At 38.8% G+C, this 25,916-nt stretch overlaps 1 protein-coding gene across 2 annotated transcripts in view; it reads right to left on the bottom strand.

Moving 5' to 3' along the window:
• Positions 1 to 12,854: 12,854 nt before the first annotated feature.
• SHPRH (SNF2 histone linker PHD RING helicase) overlaps positions 12,855 to 25,916 on the bottom strand; it is a 45,020-nt gene continuing 31,958 nt past the window's right edge. For both annotated transcript variants that reach the window (XM_069852170.1, XM_069852171.1), the window contains 6 exons: positions 24,123 to 24,311; positions 20,034 to 20,126; positions 19,412 to 19,498; positions 18,780 to 18,958; positions 16,666 to 16,746; positions 12,855 to 15,434 (listed from right to left, as the gene is read on the bottom strand). In XM_069852170.1, coding sequence (XP_069708271.1) covers positions 15,338 to 15,434; positions 16,666 to 16,746; positions 18,780 to 18,958; positions 19,412 to 19,498; positions 20,034 to 20,126; positions 24,123 to 24,311 — 726 coding nt within the window. In that variant the 3' untranslated portion in view covers positions 12,855 to 15,337. The remainder of the gene's footprint in view (positions 15,435 to 16,665; positions 16,747 to 18,779; positions 18,959 to 19,411; positions 19,499 to 20,033; positions 20,127 to 24,122; positions 24,312 to 25,916) is intronic.

Raw genomic sequence — 25,916 nt, 5'->3', positions numbered from 1 at the left:
TAGGTTAATTGCAAAATGAGAAATGTGATTTTAAAGCCAACTAACATGTTTCTTTCTAAAAGCATTGGAATATTTTTTTTTCTTTTTCAGCATGCAACAAGTCATTAAAATGCAAAAGCAAAATATTTCAGTATTTTCATAATTCTCTTCTCATGTATTTTGACCTGAGAACATTGCAAAATTTAACCTAAAGTTAAACCTGCCTCAGTTCTTACCACACAAAATTTCATTTTTCAGCAATGTTTGTTTAATGGTCTCAGAGAATAGTAAATTACCCAGCACTAGATAAGAGGTCAAAGCACAATTGTAAACAACATCTAAGTGTTTACTATCCAGCTCCAGCAAAATGCATGCAGTGAACAGTTGAATTTTGCCATATCTGTGCTCTTTTCCACATTATCTCCTCTTGCACCCTGAAATGCAAGCCACTGTATGCTGTTGACGGTAGGCGGTCAACAAATAGGAATGGAAGTCTCTCATGACTCAGCAAAATATGTGGTAAAGTGACAAGACAGAAGCCTTTTACCCACCATCCCAATTTCATTCGACTCAATTAGTGCAAAAAAGGATTTTCACATGACAAACTGATCCATATGTGCGTTTTTATTACTTGTGATATAGGATGTAAGGATTGTGTCTGTTTATGTGAAAGTCAAAGAAGAGACAGAATTCAGTGCAAAGCAAGCCTTTGCTCTTTTAGAAATGTTAATAAAACCGTAATACGACCAAGGCTTCATTGCAGGATTTCTTGTATTTAAAGACTCGTGATTTTTTTTAACATGCTCTTGATCAAAATGGGGAGTGAATGGCAGTAGGATTCCCAGCTACTGCTGGAGGGGACAGTGATGAAGGCCTGCTGGTTCCTCCCCAGTGCTTCAGAAACTGATAACTGGACAACAGGAATCACCTCTCATTATCAATTCTGGAAAGAGCCATTAGGGAAGATCTTCCTCATGTGACTTCTCTGGGCTTCTGCTGATTTATGCTAGACAGGAAACAGATCTCATTGTGTCATATAAAGTCCTTGAGATTATCAGTCAACATTAAGCTGAAGAGGTTTGCAGCTGAACTCAGGAAAGTGATGGGATGGATGTTATCTTATAATTTTTGCTCTATAATAACATATTCTGGTCTTTCACCTGGTTGATAGTCTGGAGTTGTCACTTTGTGCTACCACCACCAGTTTTTATTTTCTTTACTGCTGAAAGGAGGGGAAAAGTTAGAAAGAATTAAAGAGAAAATGGTTTGTCATTTCTGCTCTCTCTTTTGACCTGAAGATGTATAGTGAGACATCTGAATTCAGATTAAAGTCTAGAGAGCCCACTGTATTGCACAGGCAGCTCTCCCATGATTTCAGTGATATCCATTGACTAACATCATCTGTCTGTCAAAATTCAGAAGGTTTTACATTACTACAGGGAGCTGAGCCTGACTACAAGAATATGTAATTGTCACTGAGATCAAATGAAATTATACTGATTACAAGGAAAAAAGCCACAGCCGAAGACATAAAAATACCCTATTTTTTTTAGTGTGGACAAGTAGTTACTAGAATTGGAGGATTTTTTTTCAGAAAGAAGTATTTGTCATTTCCACCTCAATCAGGTCCTTAGTACAGAGAAGAGTTTCATTGATTTGTGTGTAAGCATTAAAATTAACCATAGAATTCACACAGCCTAATCTGCTTTGATTCTTCATCACATTAAATACTAATTCAGATTTAACAAAAAAACCTTCTACCTAAAGATAAACAGAATATTGCTGGATTGAAAATTGTGTGGAAATAAAACTATCCTGAGGCTCATTTACAAAAAGGACAATGAAATAAGTACAGCTAAGGAAAAAAGAAAGTCCAAATGTCCCTTTTTCATAATTTCCTAATACTTTGATCTCTATTTTCATCCTGAATAGGAAATAGTCACTCCTCTATAAAATGGAAGGTTTCTGAAAATTATGCTTCAAAAATGTGAAAAAAAAAATGTTGATGTTTAAGAGTGAAAATGTTTCATTTCAAGTCAGTTTGATATAGAATTGTGCTTGTGTGACTGTCTGGAGTGCTTTGGGAACATTTTTCTTTAGACCTGCCATGCTTCCACTCTATTCTGTAAGCTGTTTTCTTCCCTGTGATGTACCTCCTGCCATTCACTGCAGCTTTCCCATAAATCCTATCCTGCACCATGAAGTAAAGCACTTGGCGCATGGGGTGTGTGAGGCCTTTAGACTAATGCGCTCGAAGGAAAAAAGACTCAAAAAAACTTTTACAGGAACTAGATATTGTATGTAAAGCATATTTTGCCTAGAAACCCTAGGTCAGCTACAGGAACAGCTACAACCCTAGGTCAGCTACAGCTTCGATCGGGGCAGCCTGGACCACCTGGCCTGGTAGAAGCTGCTGCTGCCACCACATGTTCCCAAGAACTGCTGCTGCCATTGATGTGGTGATTTCTTTCCTTCCCCTTCTCTCTCTTTCTCTCTGTCTCCCTCCCATTACCTTACAGTGCACGTGTCAGATCAGATCTGAGGGACTTGGGTTGTGTTCAGGGATTCGTCTCTGTAACTTTGGGGTAACCGCAGCAGTTCACATGGGTAAACTGACAGCTGTGATCTATCTAGACTTTTGTAAAGCCTTTGACATGGTCGCCCACAACATCCTTCTATCTAAATTGGAGAGTTATGGATTTGATGGGTGGATGGTATGGTGGATAAGAAACTGGTTAGAAGGTCGTATGCAGAGAGTATTGGCCAATGGATCAAAGTCCAGATGGAGATACGGGACAAATGGTGTTGCTCATGGGTCCGTACTGGGACCAGTGCTGTTTAATATCTTCATCAATGATATTGACAGCGAGATTGAGTGCACCCTCAGCAAGTTTGCAGATGACACCAAGCTGAGTGGTGCAGTTGCCACACCAGAAGGACAGGATGTTATCCAGATGGACCTGGACAGGCTGGAGAAGTGGGACTGTATGAACCTCATGAGGTTCAACAGGGCCAAGTGCAAGGTCCTACTCCTGGGTTGGGGCAATCCCTGTTTTCAGTACATGATGTGGGATGATGTGATGGAGAGCAGACCTACAGAGAAGGACTTGGGGGTGCTGGTGGATGAGTAGCTTGACATGAGCCGGCAATGTGCGTTTGCAGCCCAGAAGGCCAACTGTATACTGAGCTGCATCAAAAGAAGTGTGGCCAGCAGGTCAAGGGAGGTGATTCTGCCCCTCTGTTCCTCTCTTGTGAGACCTTACCTGGAGTATTGTGTCTAGTCCTGGAATCCTCAGCATAAGAAGGACATGGAGCTGTTGGAATGGGTCCAGAGGAGGGCTACAAAGATGATTCCAGGGCTGAAGCACCTTCCATAAGAGGACAGGCTGAAAGAGTTAGGTTTGTTCAGCCTGGAGAAGAGAAGGCTCCGAGGAGTCCTTATAGTGACCTTCCAGTACCTGAAGGGGCTACAAGAAAGCTGGGGAGGGACTATTCGTAAAGGTTTGTGGTGATAGGACAAGGGACAATGGATATAAATTGGAGAAGGGCATATTTAGGCTTGATATAAGGAAGAATTTTTTCACCATGAGAGTGGTGAGACACTGGAAGAGGTTGCCCAGGGAAGTTGTGGCTGCCCCATCCCTGGAGGTGTTCAAGGCTGGACAGAGCCTTGGGCAGCCTGATCTAGTGGGAGGTGTCCCTTCCAACCCAAACTATTCTATGATTCTACCCTATGCTCCAGTATTAGTAATGTCACAGGTTCCTTCCTTTCTTTGAGCTTACCAAGGAGCCTCACAGCTGCAATGCAGAATTAAGGTTGAGCCTAGAAACTGAGTAAGGAATGGCCCAGCTTTCCTGTGGTCGTGGAATTTTAATGAGGAAACAACAAGAACAAAAAGATCATCTGTTAAATGTAACCAAAGGTGTTTATGTTCAGTTTCAGTAGAGCTGCTAAATATAGATTCTAGGGAACTGGAAATTGGCTGGTGGAGATCCAGAATGTTTGTGTCTTGTGTGCAAGAGTTGGAGCACATCTTCCCTCACATCTGTGCCAAGCAGAGGGACACAGTGTCCCCAGAAAAGAGACAGAAATGGAAAGGAACATAGTTTTTTTTTCCCCCCTGTCAGAAGCAGGACCCTTCTGCTCAGACCTTCACCAGTGGTGCAAGGAACAAAACCAAATATAAGATTTGTTTAGGGAAAGCATAGCTCATTTTTCAGGTTCTTCCTTGAAATGACCCTCTTGGTGCTGAAGGTAGTGTGCAGCAGCTTACACAACCATTTTCAGTGCAAATTCTGCCTTAAGTGCATGTACAGATACCAAGAGACCCAGAAAGCCCATAAATACTTCCAGCTTTTGATGGGATAGGGAAGAGTGCAATGTTTATCACAGACCGTGGTACTTGAAGTGACATTGCTACCCTTCAGTCTGAAATACTAATTCCAAGGAACTGCCCAGTAAGGCCACTGAAACCGGAAGGCTCTGGAGGTGTCTACTCTACATGAGTGCGCAACAGCCCTGAAATATTCTGTTCCCATGCACACCTCACCCTGTTTTACAGATGAACTGGCAGCAAAGCAGCTCACAGCCAAGTACCAGAAGGCCTGATCTGAAAAGACCCTTTCTGTGGCAGTGGAGCAGTGTCATGTAGACATTTCCAGAGAGGACTGGAGTATTTCTTTCCTGTTGGCAATGCAGAAAGAACAGCCCCCAAGCTGAGAAGTGATCCAATAGATGAAGGTCCTGATGTGTCTTTCCCCTTCTTTAGTATATATATGAAGTCTTTAGGAAGAGTAACAAGGAAACACTGACCATTGCATTAGTAACTGACACTTGATATTTAGCTTCACATTGGTATTATGGCAAATCCACTTGGCGAAGTGGAAGACATCTCCAGCCACAGGAGATTTTTACTTGAATATGGCTTATCTGCTGGGGCTCAGTTCCCAATCAAGTGAAACTATGCTGGCAGAGTTGTTGAAAACAGCATCAGCAAGAAGTGCTGCCCTCCCCACTCTAGTAAATGAGGGACAGAGCTCCAGCAATATCTGAAGTTCAAGACTGGTGCTAAGATCTCCAGAAGGCATATTTTAATTATACCAGCCAGGCTTAGGGAAACCTTGCGTTTTCTATACAATCTTTGCAATAGTTGATAAAACATGTGGTATTTTGCAAAATGAAGGGAAGATTATTTATTTGGCTTGCAGGGTTTGCACAGGGAGAGCCCCAGCTCTCTGTTTACCACTGAGTCACCAGCTTAGCATCAACTTTACCAATCCACATAAACTGTAGCCAGTTAATTCCACCTCAGTACCAGCAGTTCTTGCTGCCAGCTGAGTTCTGGCACAGAGAGTTGCAAATGCTTTTGCTACATTGCAGACTAAGTTCATGCTGGTTTATGACCAGTTATTGCTGTGATGAAAGCAGCTCATGAAGCTGCTTTTATGTACTAATTGCCTTCCAAATTGTCACAGTGGAGATCTGTTTTAAATTTACATTATGGTGTGGATTGTGAACTGCAGGAGATAGAAGAATAGGCTAAATCAGTTTCTGCTTTGAATGGACAATTTGTATTTAAGACAAGATCTAACTGAAGAATAGAAATGCAACCATACAGTGTAGATAACTCAGCAATTCTTCAAAATTTAGACTTGGGTACAAAGGAAGGGCATATAAATAATAGCTTTCCCTTTCTAAATATTCAACATATTCAGATTCAGTTTTCGTAGTAGTTCATGTACTGTCCACTTGGAACAGAGGCCAAGCATTTATTTATCAAGCGATGCACGCCCTGGCTTGGGGTGGACTGAGGCTGCAGTTCCCAAGGGATGGGAAGCAGCTGCTCAGTGCCCATTACAATTTCACTGACACTTAAGGGAATTAGTGCAATTAGCAATTGTGAGAGAGAGGAGATTCTTAAGCTGACAGTTTTATACAGGAATCCAGGGAAGCTAATTTTAATCTTCCTGAATGTAAGTTTTCAGGCAGAACAGAATACTGGGAGCAGATGCTGCCCTAGAGTGTTCAGATATTTTTCCTGGAAGAAACCCTATGCCCCTGTGAAATATTTAGCGGGGCCCCAATTCATCTCTCATTTCTGTAAACATCCTAGTGTTTACAGCAACATCCCAATGTTACGTATTACTGTACCAAATCCAGATGTCCCAACTCATGTAAAACTTTATGAAGCCAACAGGAATTCTGTGGATAAGACAAGCCGCAGCTTGCTCTAGAGGGATGTAACCAGAGCTACACTTTACTCTTAGTTGCACTGGCAGGAGCACAGAAAAAAAATCCATAAAGGTCTGAATTTACAGTGAACAGACTGACAACAAAACGTGTTCCCCAGATACTGACTCATACCAAAAGGAACCAACCTGTTTAAACATCTCATTAGAAATGGCAAGTGACACACCTTAACTCTTGACCTTTCCTTCCAGGTGTGACTTCTGTTTAGCTTTTAGCTCTGTCATCAATGCAGATTTTCCCTTTTCCCTTGCCATACAAACACCTAACAACTTTTGTTCCATTAACACACCATCTTCCTTATTTGGTATACCATGGATACCTAAGCAGGAAAACTACACATGGAGCAATAATTCCAATTTTTTGTGTGTTTTAGGAGGAAAAAGTTGCTGCCCAAAGCATTACTTATGCACTCCCAATTCTCTCATTACTGTTCTACTTCACCCCCGCCTTGTTCTCTGCCTCCCTGGATGAGAGTTACAGACCCCAGTCATCACCAACACGCACCTGCATTTCCTCAATCCAGAGACTCCGCGCAGTGGGTTGCGGAATCAGCCTGGGGAACATCCCTTGCATGAATAGCCAAGAGGGATCCACGGTCCTTCTCCCCCTTCAGTCATCCATAACGCATCCCATCCTGCCCTAAGTCTGGCCAGCAAGGCTCCCAAAGCCAGAGGGTTCCTCTGATTCCTTCACAGAGAAACCTCAATATGAAAAAGGACTACAAACCCCCCTCTTCCTTAGTGCAAGAGCTAGGACAGGTAATGTCATAAGATAGTGGCATTACTGAAGGTCTATATGTCACTCACAACAGCTGTTTTCCTTTTGCTGCAATGAGACCCCGCTATGGAATTTCTGTAAGATCACCTTTTTAATAACTAGACCACAAAGAGCCTTGGTGCTTTCTTCTAACGTACATAACACTTAACTACTTAATATATTTATTCCGGAGTATAACAGATCTGTAAATACCGTGGTCAATGTGTGCAGCAGTTTTGATTGGTGTACTGCCTTTTGATAGAAAACCTTCATCCTATTTTGTATCCTTCAGCCTATTTGTATGATCAGCATTTCAGATCATAAAATCAACAGATGTGCTTCTTTTTTCTTTTTTTTAAACACCTCAAGGCCATACTATCTTCTGCATTATTGCTAGAACTGGCATCTTCTGAGGAAGGTTGGAGTGCAGGACAGCTGCCAGCCAAGGTGTGGGGGCCATGGAAGATAATCCTGCTCTGCCCGGGCGCAACACACGGGAACAGGGAGCGTTGCAGGAAACAACCCAGCGAGTCGCAAGAGCCTTTGTGTAGTTTGATCAATATACAATGCCACGGGAACAGTAGGAACAGGATCCCGTTGTGTGCTTGTGCTGAATGTCTCCAATGCTTAGAGTGCCAGCAGCTCTGTGCAGGAGAGGCAGCTGAAGGCAAAGCCTGCCCGTGGTGGCTCCCTGCGGGCTCAGGTGGGCACCCCTGGTCCCTGCTGTGCAATGAGGGAGGCTGGGGCTCCCCTTTCCTCTCTGACAGGGTTGGGCTTTGGACATGTCCCCTCATCACCCTCACAGCCCTTGCAGCTGGATGCAGGTTATCACTCCCTGAATAACTTGGACTTTGGATTATATCCCAAGCATTTGTACAGTGCACGTAAAAATAAAGGGACCTGCTGGAGTGCTGACTCCAAACTAAATTAAGATACCTTATTTTCAATATATTTTCTCATGTTTTGTCATAAAGTTAGTCTTTTTTTTTGAAACCTACCATCTATTTTCTTAATTCTTTAGGTTCTTTCTAGATATAACTAACTGAATAAATTTATTTTTTAATTAATTTTTGAAAATGTTAAAAGGAATTAGAAACAGTAACACATGAGCTGCCATACAGCAGTGGGCCAAATATGACTCCTAATTATACTACAGCACTAAAAATAATTCTTTGTATATTGGGATTGACCAGGAATGATTTACAGTTCTAGGAAGGAAAACACGATACAACTGATCTGACAGATGACTTTATCGAGGAGGTGTCCTAGGCCTGGTCTCTATGGAGCTGGAGACTGCAGTGAAGAAGTGCTCTAGGGAAGTGCTTGCTGTTTCCAGGAGGCAGCAGTTTTGGAGCTGGGTTCAATGAACCATACTGAAAAGAATAATTGGGGACCCCCAGGCTTCTCCACATATTGTAACTGTAGTTCTGAATAGCAATTATTTACGCATGCAGAGCACTCCTAATAACTGATTCTAATTAACAGGTAATATCTATCACACAATTCGGCAACATATGAAGGAAAATGACTAGGAACACAAATTAAGCACTGTCTCTCAGAAGAGGAATCAGCTATTTTTGCACAAATCGTAAAGAAAAGGGTATTTAATGACTATTACAACAATCAGTATTATTTCAGTAGCAGGGTAATAGAAGACAAAAATTTGCATTCACAAAGGCTTTGGAATAGCTGCAAACCTTCAGAGACAGTACGATAAACTTCTGACAGCAAATTTTGAATGCAAAAGAAAGGTTCTTGATAGGAATGTTAAGTTACTGTCAGACCAGAACTTAAAAGTTGTACACATATCTATCCCTGGTAATTTTTTAAATAAATATTTAGTTTACTTTCTAGATGAACTATTTCATTGAAATTACAGTGTCGACATAATGCAACGAAACATCAGGTAATCAAAATACTTTCTCTCTCTTTGCTTATCATCCAGAAATGTCAGTTTTGGAACTGTACAGAAAACCTATGCTTACAAGATACCTGGTAGTTAAGAGTATGTAAAAGGGGAGATTCTCCAGAATTACCTTCTGACATAGCAGGCTGAAACCTCTGGCAAGACTTCTCAGCAGTTTGTTTACCTGCACAAGAGGACCAGCCTATGTTTATATCCTCTCATCCCCTCTGCTGACATGGAAGTTTGGTAGGTGCAAAATTTCCCAAATGGAAATTAAAAAGTTCACTATCTCACCCCTTCAGAGACACTTGAACGTTTACAGCAGAAGTGATTAATAAACTTCCCTTTATTAAGCAAAACTCAGTTTATTTCAGGGGATCTAAAAACATATATCCTCCGAGTTTAAAATGTTACCCTTCACAAATCCACAGCATGAATTTGGCTAGGGAGTTCTATGACTTTTCTTAAGTGCACATTAAAACATGTACCACAGGTGTAACATTTTTCAATATTCCCATTTGCTCATCCACTGTATATTCATATCCCAAGATTTTGGTAAGAAAATAATTATAACCTCAAATCACGAACACACAAAAATGCGCCACCGCATTTAGACTCCAATGAATAGGTTACACTTGCGACCTTTCACTCTTTGTTTGTTCATTGCTCATATCAGTGACTCATTCCTCCCACAGGAAAACTGGCAGAAGGGCACTCAGAGGAAGATTTTACAAATAGTCCTCAAATTTTCCCTCCAACCTCCTCCTCTCCAACTCTATCCAGCGTAGGTTCTAGCTCCACTGCAGCATACCAACAGCAGCAGCAGGTATGAATGGATCACCATTCATACCTTCTCTGGCTGGTGTTGAAGTGCTCTGGGCTCTCTACCTCTAAAAGAGGAGCTGTATGATGGGAATGTCTTTTCATCAGACCTGTTGTGAAGAGCTAACATTGGCAGCAGCAGTTAGCATAGTATAATCATTTGCATATAAGACCTACATTGCTTTACTAAGATTCTGTAGAAGACTAAAAGAGAAAAAACCCCATATCTATGTCCTTTCCTTGCTGCTGATCCCCTTCCTGTATGGACCAGATACCTAACATGCTCTCTGTGCTATTTGAAGGTAAGCTCTATGACAATGGCATGCATTTAAGAAAATGCTAGTACACTATGGAAGATCTTATGTCATAATTAGGTATATTCACTAAAGAATAGGCAGTGTATGTGTTTTTAAAGTGCTGCATATCAAAGAAAACATTGCAAGGAGGAGCTGTTAGCTTTACACCTATACTTCTTTAGTTTACTTTCCAGTATGTTGGGAGAAGCTGGAATAGAAACCAAATCCACTGCTTGCTGCTGCTGAAAACATAAGATAAATGTGCAATAATTTAAATAAGACAAGGAAGAATTAGTATCACTATTTGTCATTTTGTGAACAAATGTCCTTTTGTTAGAAGGAAATGGCCATAATGTTAACAAAGAAGAGATCAGAAACTTTTTTGCAAGCGAGATTTCCCATTCGCAGGGCCTGGGTTGCCAACCAGGGCAATAAAAGAGGCATTTCCAGGAATTATTGTTCCACAGCCTAGTACAGTAATGTTTGGCAATTACATAAAAATAATCCCCACAGAAACTCTTAGGCTGACTTTCATATTGTTTAAGTAAACCCAGCTTGGTGACGTAGAAGTAGGCACTCATCACTTCAGTCAAATGTGCTCCCTGTTCCCACACCATTTATTCTAGTGTTGCTTCAAAGCCTACACTGCAGAACACAAACCAAGTCAACTGCATGTGACGGAAAAAGGAAAATCACAGTTGGATATAATGGCTTTGTCTGCTCTCTATAAAATGTATTGTCTATTGTATCAATGTACCCCCAAGCTGATGTTTTATAAATAAATATGAAGCACCTAGTGGAGTAGTGACCCATATCAATATATAACTTTAACAGTAATCATTTGGTTGTCCAAGACAATATGCTGAATATACCTGAGTATATACATATGCTCTATTACTGCAGAATAAGCCATTAAAATGGTTGAATGCACCATGGCATTAAGTGCCATTATTTTATAGAGTAGAACAGAATATTTCAGTTGGAAGGGACCTACAACAATGACCTAGTCCAACTGCCTGATGAATCCAGGGCTGACGTTAGTTAAAGCATGTTAAGAATGTTGTCCAAATGCCTCTTAAACATCGACAGGCTTGAGACATAGACTGCCTCTCAAGGAATCAGGCTTCAGTGCTTGACCATCCTCTCGGAAAATAAATGCTTCCCAATGTCCAGTCTAAACATCCACTGGTGCTGCTTTGAACTATTCCCATGCATCCTATCACTGGATAGTAGGAAGAAGAGCTCAGCACTTCTTCCGAAGCTGCAGAGAACAGCTATCTCACAGATTATCTTGCATCCCCATTTTCTAAGTAGAATTATTCTAGTATTTAGAAGCCCTACGTCATTTACTTCTCCCCGCCACAAGTGACTTATTTCCTTAACTACATTGGATAGCTGAGTTCAGCTAAATGTCCTCTTTATACTGCGTATGACTGTACAATATGTGAATGAATATTAGGGACTTGAGTTCAACGCTGTAATATTACAACACAACAGTTACCTATACTTTCCTCCTCTAAAGAATAGGAGACAGCGTGTACAACAGGACTTGTGATAGTGGTTCAGGTGCAGTTTATCAATCCAAAACGTAAAGACTTAACAGCTAAAAACTTGTAAGCCTAACTGATCACTCAGTAATTAGATTCCCAGGTTTTTTTATATGTCAGCAGTACAATATAAAACCAGAAATATAGAAGTAAACAGACTGAAATTCAACATCCGCTTCTACAGTGGTGAAGCATAGGGGTAAATTAAGACATTACAGGTATAAAAATGAATTTATACCAGGCTAATATTATCGTTACCCCAACACTTTTCATCTGACATAATAAGCTTGTTTTACTGTAGCCATTTTATGGATTATGACTCATTTAGTCTACTTCCACTGACCAAATGTAAACGTGCTTTGTAACAAGCTGAGTGAGCTGGGGATGGGTGGAGCATGGGGGGCTGGGGCAGGATGACAGACAGAGAAAGGGAGACAGACAGAAAAGGAGAGAGAGAAAGCAGGATGTCATAGACTTCTTGATTTCTCCATTATGAAAATCCTTTAACCTACATTTATGTTGTATAATCTTGTAAAAACCTTACTTGTTTCAAGCAACCAAAAAAGGAAGAAAACCACACACAGTGGCTTTGCAATTAGCCTTTCAGTCTATAGAAAAGCTTATCATAAAGATTTTAAGCACTAACTCTTTAGATTAAGCTTCAGAAAGAGGGTCCATTTATAGTTACGGAAAAAAAATGAGATTTCCTTTTAGAAACTGACTTAATTCCTTACCTTGGGGGAGCAATAAGCTTCAAGGTTAATTTTTTTACATTGGTCAGTTCAATACCATAAGGGAATCCACTCCCTAGTTTCCAGCATTACCAAGCTGTTTGGTTTAAGGAATTCTACTATTTGCATCAAGCTTTTACAGATACCTAAATAAGATGACAGCTCTGTTCTACAAGGCACTGAACATTTATACATAGGAAGAAAAAAAACCTTGTCCTGAAATCTTTAGCAACTACAGTCAAAAAAACCCCTCCCAACATTTTTTGTCCTGGAACTGAAAGAGATGAAAGGTCAGCACCGAGTTCTTTGACATCAGTCAGAGCCTCATTTTTAAAGGGACTGCACTGGATAAACAAAACTGTCAACTGTGGTCATGTTTACATGTTTTAGCAGGAGAATACATGAGGATCAAGTACATGACTGTGCATATCTCTACATGTATATTATATAAACACTGCAGTTACTTTAAACTTAGTTCTCTGTACTTTAAATTGCATGAAACTTGAGCAATCCATTTTATCACTGACACTTCAAAGGTTCAAGTTTCCGATTTAAAGTGCTTTAACACACCTATTTGACACATTTTTCTGTTATTCCTCCTAAGTTCTAGGTCCTGGTGCTCCAGGGCAGTTGGGAGAGAGCCTAGAACCAGATCTCTGGCATTCCATGCTGCTAAGTGAGCGTAAAAAACTAAGTCAGAACTAAAGATTCATGCGCTGCTCGATGAGAAGTTATGCTTTTAGTTAGGAATCCAAAAGCCATATTTTCAAATAAACAATGAAACCACCATCTTCATATAATAGGCCAAAAACTTGCAGAGCTGAGGAAACTTCTCATAGCAGATATTTTTCAGTTTGCTTCTGTCTTCACATTCACTGACAACTATTATTCCCACATCTAGTTATTTAAAATGGGGGCTATGCATGTTAAACTCCGTGCACCCGTGGTGTTTAACATGCAGTTTCTCAGAGTGATTAGCAGCTCCTTGTTCAGTCACATTATGTCGTACAATATTAAAACTCTCTGAGGATGATAAGGCAACTGGAATGCTACAGCCTTCAGAGTTCCTGGAGTGTCTGTACAGTATGATCTTCAGTGCACTGCAGAATAATTTAAGCTGGAAGTGATCCATGGAGGTCATCTGGTCTACTCAGTAGGGCCAACTTCAAAGCTGGATCAAGTTGCTTGGGCTTAAATTTGAGTTCCCAACATGTTCAGGGATGGAGATGTCAGTCTCTGTGCAAACTGATCAATCTCCTTTTAAAAAAGTCTACTACCTATTCTATTACCCTTGCTGCAAACTGAAAGCTGCAAAAGATCAGTAATCTCCAAAATAAAATGTATAAATAAGACTAATACATATTACAAATATGGGAAATAAAAACACATTGTGTGTAAATTTACTCAAATAGTCTTTAGAACAAAATATCTAACCTGTCCAAAAGGACAAAAGACTATAGATGTCAAAAAACACTTCCTGATACAATATTACTCATGTAAATTCTACTTACATTTGTCAGCAGCAGAAAAATTGTTTGCCGTGTAGACAGGCTTAATACCCAAATGGTGCAACTCAAATGTAGTGTGATTGAAAACAGAACGCAAGAAGTGCAGTAACTGCAAGGCAAATCTATTTACTGGACATGATTAGAGTAAAAACTCTAAAATGGAATTCTTCAAGGACTCATTTTAGTTTCAAACTCAAATAAGATTTCCAAAGTATACAAAAAACATTGTCTACTGAAACAGTAGTACTGAAACAATATTGTAACTGCAGGGGAGCAGCTTGTCATTTATGCATATACATTTGCCGAGTCTCTAAACACTATATTCTGTCCAACACCAACTGTGTAACTAAGCTTGCTTCTGTAGGACCTTCAAAATGGTGTTACATTAAGTGGATACACTTAAGGAAATGTGTATCCATAACCTATGCTAAAAAGCTTAAATATTATCTTGCCTAATTTCAGTAGTCTAAAAGTTAGCCTAGGTTTGTTTTCTAAACTCTCTACTGTCAGTAGCAACAGGGTAGAGTGATCTCGCATATCTGAGGATGAAGTTTCTCCAAAGTTTCATCTCTGTCCACTCATTATCTAACTTAGACTAGGTACTTAACAATTAGACTACCTACCTCATAAATGACATTTACTTTTAATATTTATGTTGCTGCATCTCTAAGGGGGAGAACTAGACAAAAATCAGAGTGAGAAATTACGCAGAAGCACTAAAAGATTATAAACTGATCAGCAACTAAACAAATTAATTTTTTAAAGGTCTGTAACAAATGCATTACTTTTTTTTTTTAAACAAAGCATTAAATTAGTCATGGCTTTAAGAATAAGTGAAAACACGTACTGTATGTTCAAGTATTTAACTGATTACCAGACCAACACACATACAAAAAGCATAATTTAATTATCATCATTTTGCAGTCAGTAAGCATTAACAATGAAGTTGAATTGTCAAAAGGCTTTATGAGTATCTACAAGCCTAATACAAACATCCAAATTATTAGCAAAGATTAGTTATTTAAAGTGTTACCAATAATACGCTCAGTAACTCTGCATTAAATGCTAACAAGCCCTTTCTAGAACAATATTTACAATCATTTTTTCTAACAATTCTTTGTAGAGTAAAAACAAACAAACAAATCAATCAGATTTGTGTTTTCCTGCTTCCCTTTCCCCTCAACCACCCACAGAGTTTTGCTCTTAGACCGAGCTACTAGCCAATCAAACTTGATGGTAAAAATCCTCTCAACCAAGGGTCCAAGGTGTCAAGTTTCAACATCCAATTTAAATGCTCTTTGGGAATAAAATCCGTGGTTTTGTATAATGTGCAAAGTGCAAGTTTTATCCAGTGCTATCAGAAGTGCGTGCTGCCAAGAACTTCACCACAGAATAAAACAGTAACAATTAAGACTTTTCTATTCCAATAGCTCTGTTACAAATGTTAGATGATGTTCACAGGAATGACAGATCAAGTGTATAATACACTGGTGCTTATTAGGTAAGGTATATTCTGATTTCATTAGGCCAAACCAATGTTTCTTACTCAAGCTCTTCAGTTTCCTCTGTAAAAAGGTCAGCCAAATCTGCCACTGTCAGAACTGAGGCTTCTGACTGTTTCATGGAAGAGCTTGTGTGGCTGTGGGAAAAAAATTGCATGCAAACATGAGAGAAGGAACCTCCTTAATTAACAAGCTATATGTACTGAAGAAAGACTACACAGTTCAGAGTCCCGTAGCTGTTCAACTTTGAAGTTTAGAAGGAAAACACACTTTCTGTCACGGAAAATACATACATCAGCTCCTCCTCTTGCAAATTCTGAGTAAGATACCAAGTTCGTGTACCGTCCCCGAAAAGCTGTCAACACCAAGCACTGCACAGACAGCAGAACATTGACTAATCTGCATTGCTCTCAATATTTAAAGGACTGGCTTCATCTTTTAAGCCTAAGGTTTGATATTATCTTCAAAATATTAGCCCTCATTGGATCATTCAATCACTGTATATTTATCTGAATTTTATATGCAAAAGTAGTGCTACTTTACAGATATGTAAACTGATTAAATCGTTCTTTCAAAGCTAAAGCCAATTTTTTTTCATAACTACAGCCAAAGATACGCATGTAATTTTTAGACTCAATTTGTAACAGCCAAAAAATTGGAAAAATAGCTAATTTTCTTAATGTAAGGCTCCTCCTCGACTTGGCATGTGTATACAATATATTTAGACGTACAAACCTCTTGTATTTTCTGCATAAAGGATGTAAATACCACTTTTGTTCCACTCCCATCTGTCACTGCTTATATATTTTGAAAAGATAAACACAGTGAAAAATGCTTTGTGTCTGCACACCAGGCTGACTCATAAGCTAGCATCTGGACAACTCCTGCACTGACTGCAAAATCAATCAGTGTGACACAGAATTGACAGACTAGGTTTGTAGAATTTAAAAATAATGAAAGAAAGAACTGATGTCCTATATTAAAGATTACAGCATTGGCTGTTACTCCAGTAACAGGCTTAGTATTATTCCATTAATTGCTTTTACACCAATGGAAATAGGTAAACCGAAAAGATAAATCATAACACAGTTTTTTAATTAACTTGGCTTTTATGAAATAAAATATACAAAATGTAACTGAAGTATTCTCCAGAGTATTAAAATACCTTAGGTTTCAAGTTACTGCAACCAGGTTAAAGGATCAGTTTTTCAAACCTTAAATTTTTTTTGTCAATTAAAACAATTTGAAGGAGAACAGTTGGAAGTTTATATATAAAATATGTGTACCTAACTGTACTCAAAGCATGGTTGAAAACTACCTTTTCATTTTCAGTATAATAACTATTTTTCAGAAAAATTTGACACATACCTTCTATCTACAGTTTTCAGCATAGTCTGCATTCTCTCTTCTATTGTTGCTTTTATCAGAAACCTATGAACAATGGTAGATCTGAATGTGTTCAAAAAAAGAAGAAAACAAGACCGGGAGTGAGCAGAAGTTATGCTGTTACTGTCAAAGTTCACAACTACATTTTTGACTCATACCAGTTATTGTAAGAGTGAAAAAAGGCCTCTGTATTTTAAGAAAAGAACCTTACAAGGTGATTAATGACTCCACTGACATTTAAGGATGTTTAGTGCCTCCCAGAGCACAAGCTTCCACTTTGCTGAATCACATCCTAAATGAATATAAGCCTTATTAACTAAAATCCTAAAGCAGCTGCTGGCCAAAGTTCTGCTTTCTGCGTCCCTGCTATAAACAAGCAGTCTTCATGAGCCTAGATTGTCATTTAAAAGAATTACTTCGGCCCATTGGTTTAACTGCATTGTCACAAGTCAGTCTAAGAACAGAGCTCAGTGTGATGAATAATTAAAGCTCATTCCCAGGCATTTAACAATATTGCACTTGAAGACAGCAAAATACTAATTTTTTTTTAAGTCAGTAACTGTAGTCACTAAACACAAAATTGTAAATAGTAAAATATAAAAACCAAAATGTCAATAAACATAAAACAAAATCAGAACTCCATTTATGAAATAAAATGTCAAGAAGAATGTTGTAATAAAAAGAGAAATGTCAGTTAGAAGAAAGTCAAACAGAAAAGAGCCAGCTCCAAAGATGAAAAATCATCCCAGGCTCTCCAGTATAAATGCTTTTCAAGATATGAACCCTTGAAAGTGCTCAGATGGTTTTCAGATCTTAAGTGGATACTTTGTCAGGTACCATTACATAGAGGAATTCTGCAGGAATATTTTGTGATTCATTAGCAAATGTCTACCCAGAAAAAAAAAAAAAAAAGAAAAAGAGTAGTGAATAAGTACTTGACTGAACTGGCAGTAGTTGCACCAGTGACACTGAACAGCACATTCCCTTATGCTCACACTACTTGATCATGGCTGTTTTTCAAATAAGCCTTTCTGAGGTCTTATTCTTAAGTAGTACAGCATATGTTCCTGCTGGTTTTATTGCAAGGCTTTTGCCAGACCTTTTGTGCCAGCATCATGTCAAACAATAATGCAGGCTGTGGCAATCAGTCTTCCTATGCCCTCATAGTTAATTCAAAGTCTTTACCAACACACCCAAATACCCATTTGTTTATAAACATTCTTTCGTATACATGCTCATTCATGCCCTCTTGCTTTGCCTTCATTTCTAGAGCTCAACCCCCACTGTTACTCTAGAATATTATTATTCCAGAATTCACTCCAGCTATTTTTTGTTCTTCATGTACAGTGATTTACTATTTTTTCAAATGAAAGGAAATCAAACTTTCCAAAACCTTTGTTAAGTATTCAACGCTACCCACGTAAAATCTACAACACTAAAACAAACAAAAGATATGCAAACTCATTAATGTCTTCAAAAAGGTCTGGACAGGGTGAGGGGAGAACTGTGATTTGAAAACTTATCAGTTCTAAAAAGCGTGTGCTGTAATGTTCTTTTTTTGGGCTCCCCTGGCTCCAAACCCCCAACCCTCCTAATGTGGAGCTGGGAATGCCCAATGAGAAGAAGCTCTCAAGGAAAATAGGAAGGGCCACGTCTGAACCTAGCCACATATGATATAAAGAGTGAGTTGCTCAGATCTGTAAAGCTAAGACACTTCTGGACATGCTTACAAGCAGAATTTAGAAGTTAAAAGCTAAGGCACCAATCACACACACAAAATAGGGCAGCAGCTGAAGAAGGTTTTTCAGGATTTTGGGCTCAAGAGCCTACACTCCTCCTAAATGCCTAAACACAATTTGCTTCTGCATCTTACCCTCAGAGCACAAACAAACTACCTAAAGTACACAGTGTGTGTTTTCAGCAAACTTTTTTATTTTAATCTTTGTCCCTTATATGATCATTTTTAAAAACAGAATTCCTACAAATGCCATCATCTCCAAACTTGAGAAGTTCAGTGAACTAGATTTATTCTGATTGCAGTATACGGTTCTATTCTGAACCATATCTAAACCACCCAATACGATTTTAATTCTTACTTTGTCTGGCCAATACGATGCACTCTGCCAATAGCCTGTAGCTCATGTGCAGGATTCAGAATGGGCTCCACAAGCAGAACATGAGTTGCTTCGATGATGTTTAATCCATTGGAACCAGTGTGAAGAGGCAGCAGCAAAATATTGATGTTGGGATCATATTTAAACGCAGACAGATTTTCCTGAAAGGCAAACATCACAGCATTGTGACAAAAGTTCTTCAATAAAGAATGTGGAAGGACATCTCTGTAATTTCAAGAAATTACAGCAGCTACTAAAGGGCCCAGAGAGACATCTTGCAGTCTGACTGATCCAAGACCTGTCATGCCAGAACAGATGCTTGACAGATATCAGGAAGGCAAGAACTTATTGCCACAGTGATCACCGTGTCTCATCCTTAACGTCCATGCCAACACTATTCTTGAAAGTGAATGTACTGATTATCTCCAGAGGCTCTGAATTGTGGCTTTTTGTGATTATGATTTTTAGAATTAATGAGATCAAAGCTTCTGCTAAACAAACTTGCTGCTTTTGTTTCTCAAATGAAGCAATGAAGTAAAAGGATGAAACCAACTTCTATGAACTGAAATTTGCCCCACTGAAAATAATTAAAAAAAATATCTGAATTTCAGTACCTGAAATTTACTAATTCCATTGATCTGAGAAAAAATCATGTTGTTGTCATACAAGGCTTTTGAAATTATGTCCAACACATCTTGCCACTGTAAAAAAAACCCCAAAAATACACAACACAATAAAAGTAATTCAACATTACAAACAGTAATAACAACTAAATTATATTAACTTTCCTAAGAAAGAGTAGATAAAAAGGCCTTTCAAAATACTAGCATTTGCAATTTAAAAGAAAAAATAGATTTGCATGCCAGAAACTGAACCTTTCATAAAACTAAAGTAATTAAAAAGATCAGCTTGAATAAAAGAAATTGGTAACCATCATAAAACCAGTCTTACAATGTATCAAAAATACACAGACATTACATTTAGAAATATCTAGAATTTCTAATGCTTCCATATAAATCTAAATCTTTGCTCCTTAAAGAAACCAGCTTTTACATCTAGTGACTCTCATTATTGTTCGCATCCCAGTTACAGGAATTGCCCTACAAATTTTCAAAACAATCAAGAGGCTGTACAGAGCGATTCAACATTTTGGTAGCTAAACTAATTCCTAAAAATATAATGACCGCTTTAAACCCACACACCCATAAAGCCAAGACAGAAAATAGTAATTAATACCGTCGAGAAAACTAAGGATTTAGCCCCTGGATCTTTAAATTGAATTCTCTTCAGCGTTCGGACCACAGCTTCCACTTTGGTGGAGTGACTTCCCTTTGAAAAGTAAAAGAGCATTAGTAAAGTAGGATATTAAACAACTCCTTCCACATTAATTGCTTTATTAAATAATGTTATTAGGACTCCAATGTATCTTACAGAAAATTAAAAATCAGCAGCCCGGAGGAGGGGCAGGTTAAGTAGCACTAATTCCTTTTATCCATCCCTTACAATACAACACTATAGGATCAGTGGTGTATTACTGCATGTCCAGCACACAGAAGAATGAAAAGCCATAGTTACACCTATGTAGATCTCCATGAGGCAGAATGAATAGCCCCAGCAGCATTGTTGCAACAATCAAGCTAGTTAAGCCTTCTGAGGTTTAACTTAGTGGCACAATCTTTAACGAAACCTTCCAAAGGCACGTTTAAATTTCCCCCCCGTTAACTGTAATTCCTGTAAACTGGCAGTGAAAAAAACCTACCTGAACTCTGCTTCTATTGCTTTTGTTTCTCATTCTGGCAACACCAAACTTATGCTCAGTACTGTGAAGCTTGTTAATTATGGTTAAAATAATAATTGGTAAATATAATCAAATTAATACTTGAAGGATCACATGCTGCAATGAAAATATCTTCATATTCTGCATTCAGAATTATTTCAGTGCCTAATGAATCAAATAATACTTTCTACCTCTTGTCCACTTTGATTTCTGTGCTCCCCTCTTTTCCCTTTAGTCAGGAAGAGGGTTCTGAGAAACAGTTCTTTTGGCATCTCCCTCTATTCCTTATGTACTTTGCATTACAGCAATTTTACCTAATGTGTTTTTTTAAGCAGCTCTTATTTAACTTCTTTACTAGTTCTTACATGCACAGTAATTTCAAGCTGCACTAGATTCAGCTGGACAAATATTGTTTTATTTCTGTCTGCACCTGTCCTCTGAACATTGAATTAAGTATGCTGGCTTGCGACAATGAGAGATCAAATTTACTGAAGCTCTGCTGCTCGCGGAATTGGTGGGGAAGTATGTCAGCAGACTAAGCACAAGTTGGGAACCAGTGCTGGGCTGCTTGATCATTCATATGTTACACAGCTAAATGAATGCTCCAGAAATACACGTAAAAGACTTTCTGCAGACTACTTTACCATAAGCTACAAAAAGTACCATTTTATTTCCAGGCTCTTCCACAGTGATCTCAACTCTGTGACACAGACACAGAAGTAAACCAGCTTTTTTCGTAACAACTCTGTTGCACCTGGTAGACATTATCATTGTTTCCAAAAGTTTGACAGACAATTAAAAATGCTTATTGTCAGCAGGTGTTAAGATCTGCATGGACGAATGACATATTTGCAGCCCTCCAGCAGCTGCCTTTCAATCATAACCACCTTCAGTTAGAAGATTTGAGATTAAATTTTGGCATTTACTATATATCCTAAGGTCATTTATGAACTTTCCTGATAACATCCATCTCTGACTCAGTTATGACTATTCCTGCTCATCTGCTCTGTGTTCTTCACAGACTCTTTTTGGACCTTATCATAGCTCCTGTTTTTTCCCTGCTGTAAGAGATAGTAGCTTTAGCCAGTATTATTGATCCTTCCAGCCCTTAGGATTCCTGTGACTCAGATGTTACAAACATGACTTTGTACTAGACAAGTCAGAGGAACAATGGCAAAGAAGAGAATAGCACAATGATCAAAGTGGTTACAGTCTCACTGCTCTAGTTTTCAAACAAGATAACTTAAGTTCTCCATCCCTCTGCTTACATCGTATTAGATAAATAATATTAGACTTGTCTTTGAATTAACAATAGACTAAAGCTTTGGTCCACAGGGCATAAAAAAAATTAATTTTCTTCTCAATATTTATGGAGAGATAGGATTTATAGAAGTATCATGAGCTCTTTGTTTTCAGTCTGTTTTAGAATATGTTACCCCACTGAATACCCAGATAAGTATTTATGACAGATTAACTAGTTCTAATTAATTACAGAACAGGACACATTAGATTCAAAAATACCCTATTAAGCAATTTCTGTCTCAGATGACAAGCTGGCAAAACCCAGCGCAATACTGACCAGACACTGGAAGCATTTACAGAACCAAAACATGCAAGGATGCCAGCAACCTCTCTCTTAACATAAAACGGCCCCATTTGCAGTAGTCCTTTTGCATTCAAGGCATTAAACTTAAGATTGCTAGTGATGATACAATGAAGAGCAAGAAACCTTATAGCAGCCTTCCAGTACTTAAAGGGGGCTTACAGGAAAGCCAGGGAGGAGGCTCTTTATCAGAGAGTGCAGTGATAGAATGAGAGGTAATGGTTTGGAGCTGAAAGAGGGGAGACTTAGGGTAGGTATTAGTAAGAAATTTTTACTTTAAGGGTGGTGAGGCACTGGAACAGGTTGTCCAGAGAAGTCGTCCTTGGAGGGTTTCAAGACCAGGCTGGATCAGGCTATGAGCAACCTGATGTAGTGGAAGGTGTCCCTGCCCAAGGCAGGCAGGTTGAACTTGACCATCTTTAAGGTCCCTTCCAACCCAAACCATTCTATGGTTCTATGATTCTAAGACGTATATGACATGACAAAAGAAAAAAAAAAGGAGAATAAAAAGAGAAAAAAAGATGGAGGTACTGGATACTGACAAGAGAGCAGAGAGGCTGAAAAAGTTCAGGTAAAAATAAAAAAAAACCTGAATAAATCACAATTTTCATATATATACTGCAAGGTATTGTTGTTAACCTCAGTATTCTATAAAAACCATAGTAACTTGGTTATCCTTTGTGAACTGTCCTAACAGAAATACCAGCTGGGGATTTTTAACAATGCTACCTATTTTGATAGTACGTACAATGAAGGTACAGTATAAATTGCTAATTTTTCTTGAAATAAGAATGAAATTTTCTCAAGATGACTTGGGACTTCACACAGAATTCATGGTTTTACTTTGCCTCAAGTTTTTGATGCAGAAATACTTCAAGAAAACACTACAACCCTTTACATAGGAACATAGATGATATGTTCCAATTTTTATTTATGAAATTTAGTTATTCTATTTACATTTTGTAATGTAATTTATGAAACATTTAGAATTTTCTGGTTAGAAACAGGGTAATATCTCTAAACCCTGAGGAAACACCTGTTTAAAAAAACCATATGAAATGAGGTCCTAATAACTAGCACTTCAAAAACATAGCCTATTTACTCCCCCTGGTGCCACGTGCCGTCAACTACTTCAAATCTAACAATTTGAGTTAGAAAGCAGCTACTCATAAAATGGAACTGCAGCTTTTCAGGCAGGTTGACATAAGTAGTGTGAATGTGGTTAGCACTGACTTCAGTACAGTCCAACAACTCCCCTACACCTGCAAGGTTCAAGGAGACCTGCAGAGGTACCATCGAACTCTGTCAAAACATTTAATTACTACTTTTGAATAAAATAACCACATTAGAACTATTATAGGTATGTCCAGCTGTATTATATATTTTAATTAAGACAGCAGTATAATCTAAATAAAAATTTTACCAATATTAGTCTTTTACCTTTGCATTTTAGTCCAGAATCCTCTGTTTTTAACACAACTGCAATAACCCTAGGCATTTGGTTTAACACCATCGGGTCTAACAGTTTTTGTGCAAAGCAAAAATGTATCTACGCACTATGTATGTGTCAGTATTGCTATAGACTCAGAGATGCTGCTTTTCTTTCACATTTGCCTTCAAGAAAACTAAGCTAAAAGGAATAAACACAGAAAGTCACACTGGAAAACACAGTTACTGGTCTTTAACAGAGCTATATATGGTCAGTGAAAGCCCTTTGAGAAAGGGATAGCCCAGGCAGGGAGTCATTTTAAGATCAAAAGTCACACTTTATTCAACAATCATCTTTTCAGTAGGTATATGTATACAGTCAGCGGGGCTTTAACCAAACACCAACAAGATTAAAATGCAGACAGGCAGGAAGCTCTAGTTCATCTGCCTAAATGCAGTATATGATAAAACTACACTGCTGAAAGTGTGAGCCACAAAGCTCATGTAAACAACGTACCTTTACAGGAATATCATCTTCCTGATTTGCAGTTTCTGCAGTGAAGACATAAGATATTTCTTTATGAGATGTTGTCTGCCTGCAAATGGCGCATTTAATTGAGCTCCGGCGGGTGCCAACGCTGTACTGCTCTATGATGATAGCTATACACTCGTTACAAAAACAATGTCCACACGTCAGCACTGCCCACTATTAAAAAACCCCAACAAAACAAAGTATTAGTTTCGGATCAATGCAAGAGAACTAGGTTACCAGTACACTATAAGCTACATTTTCATAGAAACATAATTTTAATTAAACTAATTAAATTAAAATTGAAGAATTCTAGAATTTGTACCACTCCAGCTGCTAAAAAGCCTGGATTTCAAGGTTTTCCAGCACAGAAAGTCATGATCCACAGAAAGTCCTCTGCATTTATTGTTAATTTTTTCATTTTCCCAGTTTTAAACTTGAAGAAGATACTACAGTCTTTCACTTCTGTGAATGATTCTTAACACACAGGTTAAGCATAGAGATTAAGTATTTACAGAAATACTTAATCTTTTTTTGACAGAATATATTAGAAACAAGACAGTGCATTTCAGAAGCTATCCTTCAGGTCCTGGAACATCTATGTGTTGGCTGTGACCTTCTGTAACAGAGAAGTAAACCAATGATTTTGCACCTAAAAATAAGGTCTTAACTCTGTATTAGTCTGCTCTACAGGCCATTCTAAAAGGGAAAAAAGAAAGTAGCAAAGGGAATTGACGTGGCTAGTGATTATCACGCAAAAGATACTTTAGGCTTTGTAAAGTCCTTTCAATTATGCTAAGCATTCCAAAAGTTCCTTGCAACATGGGGCTACTATCATCCTAAGTGGCAGTCTCAGCCAAAGTTAAAGAAAACAGTATTTTTGCTTTCAGTGATATCCTCCTGCTCAGAGATGACGCAGATGAGCGTGTCCAAAGGGGAGAAACGAAGCTGGTGAAGGGGCTGGAGAACAAGTCTTAAGAGGAGCAGCTGAGAGAGCTGGGGTGGCTTAGCCTTGAGAAGAGGAGGCTGAGGGGAGACCTTACTGCTCTCTACAACTACCTGAAAGGAGGTTGTAGAGAGGAGGGTGCTGGCCTCTTCTTCCAAGTGACAGGACAAGAGGGAATGGCGTCAAGCTCCACCAGGGGAGGTTCAGGCTGCCCAGGGAGCAGGAGAGGTGGTTGAGTCACCTTCCCTGGAAGTGGTTAAGGCACGGGTGGACAAGGTGTTAAGGGGCATGGTTTAGTGTTTGATAGGAATGGTTGGACTCGATGATCTGGTGGGTCTCTTCCAACCTGGTTATTCTATGATTCAGACTGGACATCGGAAAAGTTTTTCACAGAAAGGGTTTTTGGGCACTGGCACAGGTTGCCCAGGGAGGTGGTTAAGTCATCTTCCCTGGGGTTATTTAGAAGAGGGGCAAGGTTAGTGGCAGATAGGAATGGTTGGATTCGATGATCTAAGACGTCTTTTCCAATCTAGACATTCTGTGATAAAGGCAGTTAACAGGGTAAACAACTGTTCTGTGAAAACCTGTATCACTCTAGTACGAATTGCACAGAGGGAATTTTGTCATCAGCAGGACAGCCGTTCATGCTTACATGTCTATAAAGCTAACAGAAGCCAAAACACCTTAAACCAGCTACCCTTGAAAATGAGTCAATGTAATTCGACTGTACAGGAGTCCTTTCATGTTTCTACATGGTCAGTAATATATAACTATGGCTTTGTACTTTATTATATGGATCTGTTTTGATTAAATCTTGCTTAAGTTTCAACTCCTGA

Source organism: Phaenicophaeus curvirostris, chromosome 2 (genome assembly GCF_032191515.1).
Source record: "Phaenicophaeus curvirostris isolate KB17595 chromosome 2, BPBGC_Pcur_1.0, whole genome shotgun sequence".
Classification (NCBI taxonomy): domain Eukaryota; kingdom Metazoa; phylum Chordata; class Aves; order Cuculiformes; family Cuculidae; genus Phaenicophaeus; species Phaenicophaeus curvirostris.
The sequence above is the reverse complement of the archived record's forward strand: the minus strand, read 5'-3'. Positions and strand labels throughout refer to the sequence as shown.